We start from the raw sequence: 19,685 nt of genomic DNA, 5'->3' as shown, positions 1-19,685 counted from the left end.
TCAACTAAAGTATATACAACGTCCATACCCATCCAATCCATATACGTCCAGAAGGATGTGTCCCCGCTAATCAAAAGCCATGATAGTCGCACCATTATGCTAACACACCACCCAAAGTCCATCAGTAATCAAGCCCAGCTGCGTTCAAAGTATGTATAACTCACCATATACATGACCAAACGATCCCCGTCAAATAATAATTCCAGCAATTTCCGCTTCCTATCCCACATGAACTCTATCTCACTTTGTCTAAACTTCAAATGCGATTCCAAGTGGTCCACATCAAATATAAGATCGGTCGATACCTTCCTATCATCCTTTGTAGAGTTTGTCCTCTTCACTGCACTGGTGAATTTAGGTAAGGCGATTGGTTTGAGTAATTTGCATTCACCCATTATTGTGTCTTTCAACTCCGACCCCTCCGATGCGGGAGCAATCTTGACCTGGTCCGAAGATGATTTATCTGAACCTAGGTTGTCTTGTTTATTCACCAAGTTAGGGTTGAAATCCCTCAAGATCAACTTTGTAGGCATAAATCCAGGTCCTTCTCCGGTAAGACTGTTATCTGAAGATGAACCTGTCATCGACTTGAGTTTCTCATAGTTCGGTTCAGCCAATATCACTTTACTCCCGAACGTCGCGGGTCGTTTGGAAAGATTGACGAATCTAAATGAGCATGATTTCTCCCATTGATCATATTGGATGTACTTGATGGGTGTGTCGCCTGCCTTCCCCTTTGAATGCCCTGTTCGGTCGTTGTGCGAAGTCGAAGCCGATGAGATGGGGACATTGAATGGAAGATCCGAGGGAGATGGTGGTAATTTGTTCTTTTGAGGCGGTTTGCCCTTGTCTTTCCCTTTCCCTTTATCTTTACTACGTCTACCGGATGGTACGTGTTCTTCATCTTCCGACTCCGTTTCCCAACCCTTTTCTTCCAACTCCGCCAAAAACGCTTCGCTATCCAGACCTAACTGACGGTTCAGGGCCCTCTGCACCGAAGGATCAACAGACCACAAATTTGCTAAATCCTTCTCTCCCACAATACCATCCCCCTTCAGGCCCATGAGTCTATTTCTTTCAGTCAGAGTCAAGGTGATCTGACGGATGATCTCTCTAAGACTGATCGTACCCTGACATTGCGCGTACGCGTCCTCGCCGCTAATGGGAACAGCGATGGAGACTTCAATCGTGAAAGTTATCACTCCGTCTCGTTGTCCCTTCAGCAAAACATCATCGATGTGAACTTCTCCCAGATCGCACGCTATTGGAGACACCATAGGTCCAGCAAAGCCAGGAAGGATCGCACCGAAGGGACTGAGCGGGCACTCGGGTAGGGAGTTGAAGGAAGGCGGTAGAAAGCTAACGATACTTTCGCAGATAGGTATGACTTCATGATCCCATGTACAAGGTTCAGAAGGATCGTACCCAATATCCGTGTAAGCTCTATGAGCGAATGGCGAGGGCTTGATACCCTTCGAGAGGTCGAGTAACTCGTACGTATCAAGACAGAAGAAAGCATCGATTTGCGTCTTGGATCCCCGTTGCTCGTCTGCGCTATCGCCATAGTCGTCATCGGGATGTCGATCATGTCGAGATGGGATTGGACCGGTCTTCCCTCTGACTTTGTATCCTTTAGCCATCTTCTTCTCCGTATGTCCCAACTGCTTAGATCCATCCTCGTTCCTTGAGTCATTGCTTTTGCCTTTTGACTCTGATTTTTTTGGTTTCACTGGTAATTCAACACCCCTAAGAGCAGATACGATGACGAAGTTGCCGAAGAAACGGAAGTCGTTGGGAAGGACAAGATTAGGAGAAGGTGCAATTCTCTGGAAGTCCATACTGGTCAACAGTACTTCCTTATATCTCACTTGCAATCTTTTCATAGCGTAAGACGTATGTCTGATCACTCACACCTAAGGAAACACCTTTCTTCCAATCCCATATACCCAGAAACCCGAAATCCGCTCCATGAACAGGTCGGAGCAATAACCCTACCTTCCCTCTGGGCGCTAACTGGAGTTTCATCTGGTGCAAGTGGTGCTTGGCTGGTATTCTCAATTCGATAAAACTCAAAGCTGCTTCGGGATGTCGAGTCGCTCCCTGGAATGTGCCTTTAGGGGGAGTGGGTGTACCCTTGGGAGGAAGTATTCGGAAGAAGTGGATCTGTACGTAAGTGGAGGCGTTGGTATCGGGGGGCAGGGAATGGCACGATATCTCATTACTGAGCGATCAGACTCTAGGTCAGTCGGACACTAGGCAAGTATGTGCCTACAGCATTCAATCGGGAGGAAGGAGAGATCTCTGTCGATACTCGTTTTTTTCGCTTCGAGAAGACAGTAGGACATGAAAAGAATCGACATTACTCACAGTTCTCGCACCACAGCAACTATATTATCCTCTACACACATCGAAATCATATTATACATCCCCCCTCCCAAATTATACCTCCATCTCCAGTACCCCTGATGCTTGAATCCACCCCTCAGCCTCTCAGGACTATGTTGATCCTGCTCATCTTCGTTCGAGGATAACTTCCAAATACTGAATGTATCCTTCATGTAACCATCCTTATCGTCTGCCGGGTTGACTCTGATCTTGTTCATACTCTCTCCAATGAGGAGGTACCCAGCCTGAAGCTCGAACAAGGTACTATTCGGGATATGAATACACCTGATGGAAGTTGGTTTTAACGATTCCAAACGCTCTTCTTTCTCCAGTAATCTGTGTAATTTCTCTGAATACGGTGTGGTGGTCGTTCTGCGATCCTCGGTGAGTTTGGTAGGAGGTGGAGATGGCATGGCATGATAGAATCGACGATAGGATAGCTGAAGTTTAGAGGATGAGGTGAATACTTGGTTGGTATGTTTGTTGACCTACCATCTATTGAATCAGCTGGATACATTACTGTAAGTGGACCTTGATCATCACACTTACCTTGAGCAGTCTTGCTGTGTCCCTCAACTCCAAGAGACCAAAGATCTGCTCCAGGATCTCCGAGTATGCATGGTCGGTAAACAAGAGGGATAGACCAAGTTGAGCGTCTGATAGTATCGTAGTTCGAGCTGTGGGTGATGAGCTTGCGAATGACATGTCGTCGAGATTGACGTGTCTGAGCTATAACAAGAGACTTTTGATGTGAGAAGAAATGGTAGAAGAGAAGAGAAGAGTAAAGCAAAAAATTACCAAGTACAATCTATATACGTTGAGTGAGAAAAAGCACGGACCCATGAGTTCCCAACATGGAAGAGGTCAGTGCACAACCCACCCCCACCTCATCTCATCTCTTCTCATCTCGTGTTTCAGGTGAACTTGAGTCGATTCTCTCATTATATCATACTCGCACTTTTCATCTTTCTACATCGCTCTTCTTCTTATTCAAGGGCGTTGTGATATACTACTATGACCCATGCCCAATGGTTCAGTCAACTCCGTCAATGGTGGCGTACATGACTTGTGCGCAAACAATCGCATGGGCTGCGAATCTGCTTCCGTCGGAATTCGCAGTATTCTGACGTCAGACGCCTCGACAGGTTTAAGCTGGAGGCTCACTGACCTGACGATGCTAGGAAAATGTATACAAGTTCTCTTCGTATATACAACACGTTGAGTTATCATCACGATCTCAGTGCTCAGTATAATAAACTCCGGCAGACCATGGGTGCAATAACTGGATGATGATTCACTTTTGCGGAGCAGACAGACAATTCCACCATATCATACTGAACGATTCTTTCGTCTTACTTCAACCATATCCACAATTCTAAGAACCTTCCATCCCCCACTGTCGATCTGCCAGTTGGTAAAGAAGGCATATCTTCAAGTGACTTGTTCCAATACCTGCCTCCATCAAAGGACGTCCAGAATTCGCTTTCCTTTATACCTCCTACTACAATGGAGAGGGAGACGGTATTCAAGCTCAAGCTCAAGGTCATGATCAAACCGTCCCCTACGGGAACAAGTGCGAACGACAACCTACCTGACCTATACTACAATCCTCTAATAACAATCACATTGATTCTAATACTTCATCCGATCGTACTGTATAGCAAAGAGAACAATGACTCTCACTTACCAAGATCTCGTGGCAGCCCCCAGACTCCAAGCTGGTATTCCTTCTCCAGACGGAAAGAGGGTCCTCAATGTACTTGATCAGTGGGATGAGGACAAGCAAGAGTGAGTTGACTTTACCGAATGTACAGCCATTATCGCTTGACTACACCGGAGCTGATGGACTAGCTTATGTATTCATCTTTCCCAGGATGTCACGCAAGGTTTACCTGGTTGTCCTACCTCCCTACAACGATCTTACGAAAGATACTATGAGAGAAGATGACATGACATCTATATCAAAGGCAGAAATTATCCTGCTCTTATCATGTCTAGCTAAAGAAGCCAAATCGCTCTTCTGGCTTTCCGACCACGCCATAGGCTACTTCTCCGATCTCACTATCAAGTACTTCGACCTTTCCAGGGACCTCAGCGCGCCTCCCGCCACCACAGATACTCATAGAGAGCTGACTACTTTCCCCAAGGGGATTGACCCGTCTTTCATCGCTTTTGAACGGACGACAGGACTTCTAGCATTCAGAGCTCAAGTGTGGGAGGGGAACGGTGATTTCGAAAGACTGGAGGAAGAGGAGATGAAACCTGTTGGCGCTGGTAGTGGTGTGAGGTATGATGAGCTGTATGTAAGGTGAGTGCCGCGTCCTTCCACAACTGTTCGAGTACTTGGTGACCTTCAATGGGCTGAGAAAGGACTAACGACATTGTGGAAATCAGATACAAAGACAAGTGGCGAGTACCTGGGAAAGTCTACACCATCGGATTGGTCGGAGTGATACAGGAAGATGGGAAGTGGACCATAGGTGATATTAAGGGACAAAGGAATTGGAACGTTCTGAAATATACTGGCCTTGTGAGTGATGCTCCATACCAACATCGGATAGAGAGAGTGGGCACTAAATGCTATGGGTCGACGTGTATTGCAGTACTCCCAAATTCCATCATTCTCAGCTGATACCGTCACGCTCAACCCTTCTCGGCTGGTCATAGCTACGAGGCCTCCTCGACTCAACCCAGCCATTCATACTCGCATGGACATCTATGTCTTCACTTTACAGCCCCACTCGGACAGTCCCATATGTGGTCAACCGATCAACTTGACTTCGAAGGGCAGTCATGGCGAGGTCGAGTTTCTTTCGTCCTCTGAGGATGGGAACCAAATTGTATGGACTGAACGAGAGATAGATGGTAACGAAGCTTCCAAGCGACTCGCTTCCTCCTGGGATTTTACACTTGGTCAAAAAACAAGGTGGGTAGAGGGGTGGGATGCCAGTCCGAGTAAAGTTCAGGTCAGCCCCGTTCCCTCATCTGAGTGATCGAGTGATGGTGTAGACTGATTGAATCGTGTTCAACGCTATGTTAGTTCTCCATAGACGGGAAATCGCTATTCTGGCTCTCGGAGATCCACGGACGGATCTTACCGTACTTCATTTCCGGACCAAACCAACAACCGATCCCCCTGCACCATCAGGGGGTTACCGATTCGCTCAATGTATTGGATGAACGTACGATCCTGATAAGTAAGAGCGACATGTTCAACCCTTTGAGTGATTACCTCCTGCGTATACCTCAAGAAGGCGATACCAAAGCAACGAGGATCGTTCAGCTGACGGATTGGTCGTCGTCTTTCCTTGGGGATAAGCTTGACGGATTGAAGTTGGAAGAGTACTGGTTTGAGGGGGTGGATGAAAGAAGGGTCATGGGTTGGACTGTGAAACCTAAGGGCTTTGATGAGAGTGAAATTCCAAAGAAAACTTATCCTATGCGTGAGCGCCGATTCCACCCGTCCCATCTCTGCATGAGGCTCTGTACTGACTACTATGTATCTTCGAATCACAGTTCTCATAATACAGTAAGTGATCAGCTCGGGGTCCCCTTCGGTCGAACGAAATGTACTGTGTTGACGACTCAGCGCTCAGTGGTGGACCCCAAAGTAAGTCAGCCGAGCTTGAGGCAACAGCCATACCTGTTAACTGTAGACGACTCTGTCGGATTGCCATGAATACTCTAGGTGCCTGCCGAGATATGTGGATCATCCGATGGAACCTCCTTCTGTACGCTTCTTATGGGTACTTCGTCTTGTCCATCAACCCCACTGGATCTACAGGGTATGGTCAAGACTTCGTCGATAGACTGCGATACGAGTTTGGAGGTCGTGAGTTACAAACCATGGTCAACTAAGACCGCTCATCATGTCATGTAACATCGCTAAGAGCGAGTGTCTAGGCGATGTATCGGATCTCGAAAGAGGATATAAAGCCATTCTAGCTCAATACCCTCAGGTACGTCCTAATCACTTTCAACCTTAATCTTCAAATGCTGTATTGATACTGCCGTGCTATAACCCGCTGCAGATTGATCCCGAACGAACAGCAGCACTAGGTCCATCATCTGGGGGGCAGCTGATACACCGTATCAACGGATGCAATGATTGTTTCGGGTTCAAGGCTCTGGTATGTCATGCGGGGATCTTCGAAGAGACTACATTGGCTTACGAGACGGATGTAAGTCACGGTTCATGTGTACCCTGCTTTCTCCCAAGCCAGGAACACTTGCGAGGTATACAGTATGCGCTAATTGCCCAAAACCTCTGTAGGAATTGTGGCTTTGTGGCTGGTAAGTTGTTTGAGGCTATCTAAAAACCGGAAGAACGAAAACGATAGACGCACCTTTCTCAATCAATAGGGATAACGGCATCGACCCCAATACTGATCAGTTCCAAGCGGGCGATTATAATCCTGCTAAATACCTGAACAAGTGGGAAACACCCACGCTTGTCGTCCATGGCGGAAAAGGTGAGTTGGGAATCTCAAGTGATGGCTTTTAATTGTAACACTGACATTGTTATAACTGTGAGCAGATTTTAGAGCACGGCTGAGTAACGCCATCTGTGAGTAACCCTGACCTGCGTGGACTTGATCTATATGTTCACGATACCGCTGTTGACGATCTTCTTCAATCGCGGTCACAGGTGCCTTCACCGCTTTGCAATGGTGAGACCGCTTTTCGTGCTCGATTGTTTCGATATTGACTGTTTCGATATTGATTGTTTCGATATTGATTGATTCCTACTTTCCAGGCGGGGCGTACCGAGTAGGCTGCTGTACTTCCCAGATGAAGGGCACAAGGTGATTGTTCCTACATCCAATGAGTCCCAGCGGGAAGTTGCTGACCGATGATCGTAGCCGGAGAAGCCAAATAATGTCAAGCAATGGTATGTGAGTTGAGCTCTTTTCTATATATAGTCATGTCCCAACATGGATGAAGCTTCAAATATCGGAGAATAATACACTGATAATTGGGATTCGTAGGCGGAAATATTCCAATTCTTGGACGAATGGATTGGGCACTGAGCACTCAGGATTGCCGTGTGAGGAGTGCATTATCTCATCTGGCAGTAGCTACGAGTAGCTTAGAACATTCCGATATTTGGCGAAACCCATCTCTGCTGTATTGATGCGTCGTCTTTGAGATTGTCCAATTATGGACCGAATTGCTCATTTCGCCATTGCCGACGAGCACGTCTTCCGTACATGAGCACGACTAAATGAAGGCGTTGGATGCTCCGTTCACCTTCATCCTTCATTCCCACGCTGACTGCGCATCCCAGAGCTTGGGTCTAGGGTGTCATATTGATTGTAGAGACTCTCGACACAAGGACTGACAGGTATCTTGCATACAATCCAATTCTGTTCCATCAATCCCGTGTCGGATTCCACCGATGAACTCTGCTGTCTCACACGCTGCGATAGGTTGCGCTCAAGGCGGTCCGTGTTTACGGGATTCGTCATATCTTCCTTCATGTCACTCCATGTCTATTTTTGTCTATCTGTCTCACTTACAAACTGTCGTGGGTTCTTTCAGCCCTAATGAAGCTTATCTCGACGCCTCAATTCGTCATCACGTCATGAAGCGTTATCAAGATATTTCATTTCAACATCACGAAATCTCACCTCATAGCGTTTCGGTCCGGCTTAGTGAAGCTTATCTAGCCTTCCTGATCACCGAGATGATCTCTCTGTCAGTATATATTGTGGCATGGGATTTACAAATTCATGAACCTACCTAGATGCAGACCCATTCATGCTGCCTCTTGAAGACGCCTACTTGCGGACACCTTGATAGAGGCACAGAGAAAGCAAAGATGGCAGAACTCGATACTGCCCCTCCCAATACCCGAGCAGGCGGTAACGACGATGCCCTTCGAGTCACCAACATCCACCAAGGGGAGAAGAACGTGGCAGATGACTTCGACGCGGTAGCTTATAAAAAGGAAACTCCAAAATGGAAACGAATCCATCACCACAGTCTTACCCAGATGTTGCTCATGAGCGTGCAAGCCTTCTGCGGTCCAGCTATGGGCGATGCCTTGGCAGGTCTTGGAGGAGGAGGTCTAGCAACGCCTCAAACGTCTAATATTGCGTAAGTGGCCCTGATTGACTGGGATGAGCGTTATGCTGAACAGGCAAGAGTACACATACAGGACCGCAATCAGCTATTCCTGTTTGGCTACTGGTACGTGCAATGATATGACCTTCCGCCTGATACACGTGAGAGGCCAACCGTGCATGTACAGTGTGTCTTCTCGGTGGACCCCTTGTCAATCGCTTGGGCACCAAATGGGCCTTGGTCATCGGAGCGATGTCTTTCCCCATTCGTGGCGCCTCGTACTACTGTAATAGCAAATTTGGCAATCAATGGGTGAGCAACCATCTCTCCAAACAGACTTGGCGTGCACGGCTGATAGAACTTGTTCACGTTCGCAGTTCCTTATTCTCGGCGCATTCATCACTGGTACAGGTAGTGGATGTTGGTATGTCGCCGAATCCGGTACGATCATGTCCATCGCTCCCAGTGGTGCGAGGGGGAAGTACCTGGCTTTATGGATCGTAGCTAGAAACCTAGGTCAATTGATAGGAGGTGCCATCAATCTGTCGAAGAACCACGTAGCAGGTCAGAAAGGAGGTGTTACACCCGATACATACATTGCATTCATTGTGATCGAAAGTCTTGCGTGAGTCTTGTCTCTTCCCCCTAGACTTCTGGTTCATCTGTGCCGACTGAAAGGGCTGTAATTGTAGATTCCCCTTTGCCTGGCTCATCACTCCCCTTCACAACGTGGTTCGATCGGATGGTACGAGAGTCAGAGTAGCAGAAAAGCTTTCTACACGAAAAGAGTTTAGCTTGATCAAGAGGACTTTCACCTCTAAATTGATCTTACTGGCTATTCCTTGGGCGCTCTGGTCTTTCTTCTATTCGTGAGTCCCCTTCTCTGCCTCTTCCATATAGGCCAGTGGGCTGATGGACCTGTATTCGCGACCATTTGTGCTATAGAGGAACATGGAGTACTTACTTAGGTAAGTCGCACATTTTCGGTGTCTTGAGCGTCTTCCTAAGCTGACACACTGCTCAGCGACCTACTTCAGCGTTCGAGCCAGAGCGCTATCGTCACTCATTTCCCCGTTCTTCTGCATGTAAGTGCTCTCACAAATGGTATCAGCTCGGTGTCAATAGCTGATCCTGCTCGTAGTGTGGGTTGCTTCGGACTAGGGTTCATCCTCGATATGAAAGGCGTAAGCCAACGACGACGCGCTCAACTAGGTCTAGCTACGGTGCTCATCCTCAATACGGGAGTATACATATGGACAATAATCATGCAAAAGAAATTCAACAGGCGCAACCCCGGTAAGATCGATTGGATCGATTCGCTATACCCCTCAGCCTTCTTACCGTACTTCTTCGTACAAACTACCGGACCATTATCGCAATCATACATGTACTGGTTATTATCGTCATTCGCCACCGACGCCCAAATGAATGTACGTAACGGTGCTGCTTTCAGATGTATCGAAGCTGTGGGACAGGCGATATCGTACGGCATGAACACTAGGATCAAGACTAGTCCTCTCATTGGGTTCTGCGTGACTTTCGCTCTGATGGGATTGACCATCATCCCTACGACGATCTTGGTGAATACTACTCCTGATCGCATCCCTGCGGATATACAAGCGCAAGAGGAACTGGAACAGGAAATTCAGGAGGCTGAGAAGAAACGGATAGAAGATACGACACCAGTCACTGTCAATAGGCTTTAGGTTTACAGTACATATACGGGTACGAATCGGATCGGAACTTCTACTGGCGTAGGGGATTTTTCGCGTATTCGGGTAGATGGGAAGAGGTATTATTCTAAATGAAAGGTTTTTGTTACAGTGGTGGTCTGCGAAGCGTTAAATTGGCATTCACAGGAGCTCACAGTGACTTCATTGTGCATGGTTTCGCTGGTATGCATAGCTCACCTAGTGCTCTGACAATCCACATGACTCCATCTCCCAGCCCCGTTGCAAATGCAAATGCAAGTGGCGAATGTGGCGTTCCCTCCTAGCGCTCAACTGAATGACAAGTACGATAAGCTTACCCGCCCTTGCATATTCGATTGCCATGGTGATCTATATGCAGTCGATAAACATGTATAAGGAATAAACAAATCAAAAGAAAGGTCTCACCATTCTCCCACTATCTTTAATCAATTTTACTATTCAGTTTACCCTTGGTCGACAGACCCAAAAACCCTGGAATTGATCCGACTCATCCGAATTAAAAGGTGTTGGACTGTATCAGTGGTGTATATTCGCTCTGACCGAGTGATCCGTTAACTGTCAATTGGTTTGATCTGACTGTACGTATGCTCTGTCTCGTTCACCCGACTTACTTATGCATAGCACAAGATTTCAGGAACTGTTGCGTAAGATGCCTGAGCTGATGAGAAATGCAATGACTATGAGCGCACAGTAGCGATCATTGCGCCCCCTCTAGTCCCTTTGTGCCTTAGTGTCCATCCGAAACATCACGATCAAACACATCAAAACGAAAACGCAGATCAAAGCGTAATCATTTGATTTTTCATCATGGTGAAATCACAACGATCATCGACGACCTTGTTTCACCAATGCGCCAACATCACTCATACCGAGAAACACTCTCCCACCCCAGCTACACCAAATCATCAACAAGGCATATCCAAATCTTCCATATCCACCCCGCTTAGGGAGCTGGCGTCATGGCCCATCAGTTACAGCCATCATGATGTGAATTCTGGCGTGACAGCGATAGGTAACCGTGCAGCATCAGCACCAGGGTTACAAAACAATAGTCCCACACCTGGATCACCATCGCAGATTGACCCTTTCGGTTCTCAGATCACTTCGCCCGCTCCCATCTATCCAACAGCAAACCATAATAACAATACTATCACTACAAACTCTGTTTCGGGATCAGGATCGTCCAGACCTCCTTCACAGGTTTTATCGGCTGGTGGATCACCTTTACCTGGTACTGGTACGAACAGTACGGTAGTTACACCTAAGATCGTCTTGGCTTCTCCGTCAACTGGTACGATACATTATTTGTTCCCCAGTAGCGATACCAAGAACGGAATACACCTTTCCACCTCACAGTCCGTCATCCATCCAAGTCTGGATAATATCACCAGAACGACCGGTCAAGGGGATGGTAAACCGTTGAAAAGGGGTCAATCGCTATCTAGAGGGAATTCTATCAAACATCGTAACAACGTCAACGCCAACGGCTCAGATACCCTACAACCTCATCGTGAGACACCAGGACTGAAGAACAAGCGGTCTCTGCCTACTCCGACTCTCGGTCAGGGAGGTGACAAAGAGAACTCGCGAAATCAACCTAAAAAGGTTCAAGCTCAATCGCTTATCCCACATCCATCCGCTGGGGGTGTCAAGAAATCAGATATATCGAAACCTTATCCTTCGCTTTCGGACGAGGCTAGAGACTACTCCAAGGGGTATTACGACGTTGGACCCGACGCAGATATGATGGGTACACTGAGGAGACAACCTGGTATGGTCGACTTGGGAAGGAAGCATAAGGTCGGCTTGAGGGAGAACTACGAGGGGAATATCGGTGTCGTCATGAAAAGACGGGAAAGTATAATACTGAAGGAGATTGAGAATAGACGTGAGAGGAGAGGATGGGAGATCGGTAGTCGGGTGAGTCTCCCTTCCGAAGCCAGTAAGCCAGTGAGCTGCAAAAAGACTCACAGTGTTGAATGACGATAGCCTTCCCATGGAAATGATCCTATCGATCCTACCTCGCCGCGCACCAACACCAAAACATCTACCAACATCACTCGTACAGGGATCAGAGCACCCCATCAGAAACCCTACGTCCCACCTATTACCGTCATCCAACAACGACGACGAAGTCAATCACTAACTTCACCACGACCTGCACCGTCGCCACCTGCCGATCCCAGAAAATCACCCTTACTGCCTGCACCAGACTTGGGGGATCCACTCTCCCTCTCGGTGGTCATCCCCAGTCCGTCCTACTCACACTTGGATTATAGTCCAGCGGGTTCAAGCGCCAGCTCGATATCCAGAAGTCAAAGTCGCAAGGGTACATGGGGGAAGAGAGCAAGTATGGTATTCCCACTTTCCGTTGCTATGCAAAGGGGAGATACGAGGAAGGGACTGGGTACATTTGATTCTGCCAAGCTCAGAGCTCAGGAGGATTACGAGCAGAGGTCTAATTGGAGTATGGGAGGGAGGATAGCGTCGATTAAACGGTCCGTCTCGTTACGGAAGAAAGACGGTGTTGAGTCGGGACCAGGACGAAAGACTAGACCTAGATCACAGTCTCTTACTACTACCAAATCCATTAGGGGTCTAGACGAGGCGCCCCCTCTACCAACTCCATCACTCATGAAAGGCGGGTATATCCCATATGGCCAGGAATATACTTCGTCAGGATATACAGGCGAATTATCGATAGACCTCGGAAGCAGGTATCACCCTCACCATCAGAATGGATCTTCGACCACTATCGAGATGGACCTCGCTTCACCCAGATCAGCAGAAACTTCCATATTCCCCGCTTCGACACCTACCACCTCGGAATACGACCACAGCACTACCACTACTAACAATCTAAAGGGAGAAAAGGTCATTCGGATAGTTGGAAGACCCCTCCATCCAGCATTCAACGAGAGCGATAGTGAATTATCTATCCTTGCTCCTTCGACCGTAGGTCTGGGATTCTCACCTGTAGGAACACCCGTTTCTTTGCCCGGATCATTACTGGAAGAAGCAATAGATCTCACCGAGACTGGACGTAGAATATCCAGTCCAATGGTTGAAGCAGTAATTACACCTCCTACACCGCAGAATCACGGTGTACTTCCCAGACCCGCTTTATTGGATCCACATTCGAAAGATACAGATTCCCCTTCTTCGACTGGTGGTCAGAGGATACCTAGAAGATCGTTATTATTGGCTCAGAATCGATTTTATATCCCTTCGTCTCACCTTAAACCCTCACCTACACCCACGCCTGACGTGTCCAAAAAGCCTTCCTTGCGATCTAGTAAATCCCTCGGACAGGGTATAATGAAGCGTGCATACACCTCTGCGAACCTCAAAGCTGATGCTTCTCATCAACACACTTCGAATATCAATAATCATACTTTACCTTCTGAACCATCCACCTCGACTTCTTTCGGAGGTTTACTCAAATCCGCTTCGATCCGATCCACCACCAGGCGATTCTCCAAAATATCAGAAAACCACGACACCCCCCCGCAACATCATGAGGGACGACATTACGGTACTGAGAGAATCTCATCAACGTACTCAATGAGATTCAAAACTCGACCCTTGACTACTTTCTCGCTGTGCTCTCCCTCGGACGCTATCGAACCTCTACCCGACAACTCACCTTCACGTTCGATCTCCATGGCGAACCAACGAGGCGAAACGAAGACGCAACCTCATACTCTGAGATCCAACAAATCCTCCCCTTTCTTATCAGCCAGTAACTCCCTGAGAATCATCTTCGGGAAAGATGGCTTTGTGGCCAGATCTTTATCTCAGGCATTCGATAAAGACCACCAACACCAGCCCCAGAATCGCGAAAGTACAAGTGGGTATAGCGATACCAGAAGGGAAAGATCGCCTTCCCCTCGAGCGAAAGAGGAACTGAAGATGAAGATTTCTAGTCCTCTTGAAGCTTCCAATGGAGGGACCAGGAGAAGACAGAGAGCATTGTCACCAGAGTACGAGGAGCAAGCTCGGGAGAAGGGTCGGAACGCAGATAAGAAATGGCGGGAGTCGGTCTTACAGGAGGCATTGAGTATCTCTATATCCAACTCGTCGAGTCTGAACAAACTGGGTGAATACGAAGCTGCGGTTGGGATCGGACAGAACACCGTACCGAGGGTGGTATCGTCTGGATCTAAAAGTAGACTAGCCATTCCTGATCAATTGTTATCGGCTCCTAATATACGGGACTCGACGGTCAGTACTCACTCCGAAGGGTTTAGGGGGATAGGCGAGAGTATGTTGAATACCCAGAATAGTCTGGAGAGTAGTCTGAATCTTAGGGCTGTGATGATGCAGGATTGGGATGAGGGTGAAAGTGGGAGAGGGGTCGGTAGGACGTTGGGCACAGTGGGGAAAGAGGAAAGTATGATTTCCGCTCCTAGCTTGTAAGTTCCGTTCTTCGATGGTCGAAATCCAGAACAAAAGGGAATTGGGTGATCGCTGATATCCACCTTGGACTTTTGATAGTTATTCCAACAACGCTTCTACGTTATTTGAGAAACCCACGCAAACACGTAGACTACAGGGTAAAGGACTGCCTTCCTGCTTCTCCATCACGGAACTGACCAAACGATCGGGGTCTTCTTCCAAGTCCAAGGTTAAGGTTAAAGCTGAAGATGGGGGAAACAAGAGTAATAAGCTAGGTATAAGACAGATCAGCCAGCCCATTCCTATTTCCAGTCCATTAAGCTACAACGATCGAATCAAGACGTTTGATCTAACCACACCTCAAAACGAAAACGAAATGGAACAACTCAAGGAACCGTTTAACTCTGTGCGGGATACCCAAAGAGGGAAATACGACGGTTCGACGAATGATAAGAATAGGAGTCTATCTGCTAGATCAAGTATATTCACTCTACGATCAAATTCCAAATCGCCTGAACCTGTCAAGGCCAATTCCAACTCTAAATTCGGATTATCGCTCAAGGCCTCTATTAGGAACAGATCGATAGGTAAGAAAAACGGGATTTCATCGAGCGATTACAATCCCGAAGTCAATCCTACCACGACTTCCGCCAATGCTAATTCATCGCAGACGCACGGTGTGCTGGATGATCTCCTGGCGAGGGATGAGGTCTCCCATTCAGAGACTGAAGTCCTAGTGGACAGCGGAACGAGCGGAGGTGAGAGGTTGAGGAAAGTATTGGAATGGCGAGATGAAGTGGGCGAGAACGAGCATCTCGCCAGGCTGGAGCAGAAGATTAGGGGGTTCGTGAGTGATGAGAGGGAAAGGGTTAGGGATATTGGGAGGAAGAGTATTGAGGGGTAGTCTGTAGGGCTGCTTGCATTTCAATGTTGATTGTCAAATGAGAAGGATGTTTCGGATAGAAATATTGTTTGTACCCTGTTATAATAATAATGATGAACCCCGATGTCAATTGCGAACGAAGGCTCATCTCTCATTACAGCTATCGTTGGCTAGCTCAAATCATACCATCACTGTGATTCTGCTTATTCTGGTTTATCGATCCTGCCAAACTAACAGATCTATACATGTATATATCATCTACGTTCTAATTTCATAGATAAGAAGCAGCAATAAGAGCCTACATCTGATCCTCCAACTTGACATGTCGTCACATTTACCACCCAGAATGACCAGATTTCTAGTACCTTGCATCAATCTATCTCTGTATCTATTCCCGGACCAATCAGTTCCTCATTTCTGCACTCGTCGGCTCATCGGTCGCATCTTTAGGTTCCGCGTGAGTATCCACTTCAACTAGCGAGGCGTTCTCGTCGTCCTCTGAGGCGAACGTGAATACTTTGACTTCGGCGTTGTCCCATGGCTAAGGGTGTGACGAGCGCGTTCATCAGCATTTTCTGCTGACACTACAACCTCTGATCTATAGAGTGACTGAGGATATACTTACTCTACTGGACTGCTGGTTGTCTACCAAGTATCGCAAGATATCACCGTGAGCGACGACTGCATGATAAACGCAGTATATCAGCTTCACTGTCAGTTCAATAGCACGTTCACGAGACTGAGTCTCATGTATGCTGTCTTCCGTCTATTCCACCATCGCTGAAACAGATTTGACATTGGTCCTCTGCTTGCGAGACCCGGTGGCCTCCTCCTCCATGTTTATCCATTCGAAACCAGACAACTCACCAACAATCTCGCTCTCCTCTCTATCCCTCAACCAATGTCTGACCTGCTTAGCTCGCTCACTACCATTCTCAGGCGCGTAAATACCTTCCTTTGTGTGGTAATCTTCTGATAAAGTGGAGAAATCCAATTCCGAAAAGATACCGTTGTTTGAGGATTTGAGCTTGGATATAGGGTAAGTGGGTGTGTCGCAGGCGTATCTATGAGAACGTCATGACGATAAGCTTCATGCGTTATCGCGCTCCACCCAGGCATCGTGTCATATGCTCACAATACCCATGAAGGGGGAGAAACGACTCACGGTCCTACTTCCTGTAATGTATCCAACAAGATGACAGGTTTCCCTTCCTTGTCCAAACGCTCTTTCAAAGATGGATAACCAATCAACATCGTCTCCATGGGTCTTCTAAGCTACCAGGCCATAAACTATAAGCTTACTCCACTGCCACAAGGGTGGGAGGTTGGACACAAAGCTCACAGGAGAAGATACTAGTAATTCTGCGGTCTTCTGGAAAGTATCTTTGGTGAGGTCGTTCAACTCGCGTGATTGCTTTTGACCCAATTGGGTGAGTGGAGCGTCGGCGACTGTGCGGTATATGATTAGCATAATGCTTCTTCCCCTTCTTCAACGACGGAGGATGACGGTAGTAGACATACTGGTATAATCTGAAGCGACACTGTAGGTTGTCAAACGACATTAGCACAGATCCCTATCATACAAGAGGGCGAAGTAACACCAGACCCACTTGTGTTCTGCCTGAGCATGTCTTGTAAGATGTAATCTTTTGGAGGTAGCTTTGGACTTTCGTGACATTTTGAGAAGCTCTATCGTCTATGTAGTCTATGAAGGAAAGTCTAAGGGGTATGCTTGTGAAAGGTAGCAAAGAGAGAAATCGACATCCAAAAGTACTATAGTAGTACAGTGGAACACGTCTAAACCACGATCGAATCGAATCAATCGACAACTACGAGTACTCTACTGGTAATGACCTCATCATTCGGATATACCTCGGGATAAAACAAAACGATTGTCGGCGATCTCCGCTGATGGTTGGATTTCAGCTAGGCATAGCGATGATACCTCCACCTCTGTCGCTTGATGGTGATGAATAAATGATGACCAAGAGAGTACATGTGATGACCAAGAGAGTACATGTACTCGTGGTTAGTTTATACGGGGATTGAAGACCGTCATACTACAGCGCTACGAGTTCATAAGACCATACTTCACTGTGACCCTCGTATACATTCATTATAATCTGTTCTAATGGCCTGTAGAAGATCATCGACCATCATCCGTAACATTTCATCATCTTCATTTCTACCTGCGCGAACTTTAGCCTCAGCATCAGCTAGATTCACCTATCGCCCTCAGCCGATACCGCTGTATTCGAGATTCCCGACGAGGTCGTTTAGCACCACTTTACTGAAGCTCAATCAAATACCGCCCAAGATGAAATGTGTATTGATCAAGGATGGGAAAGGTCCAGCGGACAATTTGTATATGGGAGAAGAGGAGACGCCTGAGCCTGGGAAGGGAGAGGTGTCAGTCAAGGTGAGCCGAACGATTGCTCATAGAGGATATCATAAACTTACTAAATAACTCATCTGATAGGTCAAGGTGAATGTCATCTCTTTTCCACCATTCCAATATCATCCCACCGAGTGATTATAGATGAGGCGTCGTGCTCGTCACCTATTCGCCCAATGATAACAGGGACTGACGTATGACGTACTAGGCATTCGGTCTGAACCGTATGGACATCCTTCAAAGAGAGGGTAAATACCCTCTACCTCCTCAAGCGTCCAAGACCATCTTGGGAGTAGAGTTCTCAGGTGTAGTGGATAAGCTGGGTGAGGGGGCGAAAGTGTACAAAGAGGGAGATGAGGTGTATGGGTTGGCTTATGGGGTGAGTCCTGTTCTTGCTCCCTTACCGTCCCGTAATATATCGGAAGTATAAATCCAGGCCACAAATCCATCGTCACCTGCTACCGAACTTTCAAATCTAACAAACGGAATGTCACTAGGGAGCATACGCTCAATACATCGTCAATCCCGAGACGATGTTACTTCCCAAACCCAAGGAATTCGATTGGGTCGAAGCTGCCGGTATACCAGAAGTATGGATGACAGGTCAGTAATTTGTACCTTGTACCTTCTTCAGCTAGCAAGACCCCCTCCCCTCCGCTGCGGCATGATGGCCTATAGCTGATGGACGGTGTATGTGATAGCCACTCAAGCTTTGATGGTTGAGACTCCCTTGAAAGAGGGTCAAAATGTTTTGATTCATGCGGTAGGTTCTAGACCCAGCTGTGCAATACGTAAGATCGTATGACAAGCTGACAGGTGATTGTGCATAGGGTGCTTCTGGTGTCGGTATCGCAGCGATCCAAATTGCTTGTAAGCTTTGTTCCCCTCGCCGCGACCTCTCGAACAAGGAATTGTGACTTCAGCTTATCTCGTGAGGTGTTATAGTACACGTTATCAAAGCTGGAAAGGTATTCACCACCTGCGGATCAGACGAGAAAGTGGAGTTCCTGAAACAGTTGGGTCACAGCGATAGATTACATGTCTTCAACTACAAGACTCAAGGTGAGCAGATCGGATTACTTTCAATCATCTATCCATGTATCCTTTCCCTCCATCCCATGTATCGCGACTGCACAGACCGGTAGAGTAAAGTAATGCCACCAAGCTGACATGATAACCACAATCAGATTTCGCCGAAGAGCTGAAAAAGCACGCACAGGGCGTAGACCTAATAGTAGATTTCATAGGCAAACAATACTGGAACCAGAATATCTCGTCCCTCAACCTAGATGGTCGGATGCTATACCTCGCTTTCATGTCTGGTGCTGCGTTCCCTGAGGGAGCCAACCTCGCTCCAATTCTGGGTAAGAGGTTGACCATCAAGGGAAGTACCTTGAGATCGAGGAAGGCGGAGTATCAGCATGATTTGTTGGAGGTGTTTAAGGGGAGGGTGTTGCCTGGGATTCTGAAGGGGGATTTGAAGGTTAAGATTTATAAGGTGAGTTGGTGCAACGGATGGAACAGAATGTCTCCATCGTCTTCTTCTCATGGTCAATAGTAGATGATATTGACTGGCTGATCTCCATAATCGTTTTAGACCTACCCTTGGACAGACGTCATTCAGGCTCATAAGGATATGGAAGGGAACAAGAACAGCGGGAAGGTGAGTCTACTTGACTCAGTCTTTCGGCACTGGTGGAAGAAGCTGACTTCTTTTGGGTATCTGTGCAGATCGTTCTCGAGGTAACCGAGTAAAGGGGAAATGAAATGTAGCAGAAACAGAAAGTGATGCCCATCTAGTAGTTGAGGCGGAGGATGTCATGACCGGTATCGTGCTAACATCTAG

The 19,685-nt window shown here is 47.3% G+C and overlaps 6 protein-coding genes across 6 annotated transcripts; 4 read left to right on the top strand and 2 right to left on the bottom strand.

Annotated features, from left to right (window-relative positions):
- Positions 1-66: 66 nt before the first annotated feature.
- Positions 67-3,090, bottom strand: I302_106272 (uncharacterized protein; the record flags this gene model as incomplete). The annotated part of the gene is made up of 5 exons (XM_019192016.1): positions 67-99; positions 165-1,826; positions 1,912-2,221; positions 2,368-2,873; positions 2,935-3,090. The coding sequence occupies 5 exons, from the start codon at positions 3,088-3,090 to the stop codon at positions 67-69; spliced, it is 2,667 nt and encodes an 888-aa protein (XP_019046646.1).
- A 967-nt stretch (positions 3,091-4,057) lies between these two features.
- On the top strand, positions 4,058-7,415 carry I302_106271 (uncharacterized protein; the record flags this gene model as incomplete). Its single annotated transcript, XM_065870240.1, has 16 exons — positions 4,058-4,173; positions 4,259-4,693; positions 4,780-4,915; positions 4,989-5,351; positions 5,426-5,828; positions 5,975-5,995; positions 6,074-6,217; positions 6,289-6,344; positions 6,417-6,566; positions 6,659-6,678; positions 6,748-6,857; positions 6,923-6,952; positions 7,034-7,055; positions 7,142-7,190; positions 7,248-7,280; positions 7,374-7,415. 16 exons carry the CDS (start codon positions 4,058-4,060, stop codon positions 7,413-7,415), a joined length of 2,130 nt encoding a protein of 709 aa, XP_065726312.1.
- Positions 7,416-8,206: 791 nt separating this feature from the next.
- I302_106270 (uncharacterized protein) lies at positions 8,207-10,157 on the top strand (the record flags this gene model as incomplete). The annotated part of the gene is made up of 8 exons (XM_019192014.1): positions 8,207-8,484; positions 8,546-8,577; positions 8,639-8,763; positions 8,829-9,076; positions 9,144-9,320; positions 9,397-9,419; positions 9,476-9,536; positions 9,593-10,157. The coding sequence occupies 8 exons, from the start codon at positions 8,207-8,209 to the stop codon at positions 10,155-10,157; spliced, it is 1,509 nt and encodes a 502-aa protein (XP_019046644.1).
- An 813-nt stretch (positions 10,158-10,970) lies between these two features.
- I302_106269 (uncharacterized protein) lies at positions 10,971-15,465 on the top strand (the record flags this gene model as incomplete). The annotated part of the gene is made up of 3 exons (XM_019192013.1): positions 10,971-12,083; positions 12,153-14,578; positions 14,661-15,465. The coding sequence occupies 3 exons, from the start codon at positions 10,971-10,973 to the stop codon at positions 15,463-15,465; spliced, it is 4,344 nt and encodes a 1,447-aa protein (XP_019046643.1).
- A 382-nt stretch (positions 15,466-15,847) lies between these two features.
- On the bottom strand, positions 15,848-17,122 carry I302_106268 (uncharacterized protein; the record flags this gene model as incomplete). Its single annotated transcript, XM_019192012.1, has 7 exons — positions 15,848-15,985; positions 16,070-16,125; positions 16,312-16,508; positions 16,610-16,719; positions 16,787-16,893; positions 16,966-16,985; positions 17,055-17,122. The coding sequence occupies 7 exons, from the start codon at positions 17,120-17,122 to the stop codon at positions 15,848-15,850; spliced, it is 696 nt and encodes a 231-aa protein (XP_019046642.1).
- A 639-nt stretch (positions 17,123-17,761) lies between these two features.
- I302_106267 (uncharacterized protein) lies at positions 17,762-19,594 on the top strand (the record flags this gene model as incomplete). The annotated part of the gene is made up of 9 exons (XM_019192011.1): positions 17,762-17,863; positions 18,048-18,218; positions 18,337-18,442; positions 18,541-18,602; positions 18,670-18,709; positions 18,785-18,901; positions 19,027-19,337; positions 19,437-19,502; positions 19,571-19,594. The coding sequence occupies 9 exons, from the start codon at positions 17,762-17,764 to the stop codon at positions 19,592-19,594; spliced, it is 999 nt and encodes a 332-aa protein (XP_019046641.1).
- Positions 19,595-19,685: the final 91 nt, after the last annotated feature.

Source organism: Kwoniella bestiolae, chromosome 4 (genome assembly GCF_000512585.2).
Source record: "Kwoniella bestiolae CBS 10118 chromosome 4, complete sequence".
Lineage (NCBI taxonomy): Eukaryota > Fungi > Basidiomycota > Tremellomycetes > Tremellales > Cryptococcaceae > Kwoniella > Kwoniella bestiolae.
The sequence above is the reverse complement of the archived record's forward strand: the minus strand, read 5'-3'. Positions and strand labels throughout refer to the sequence as shown.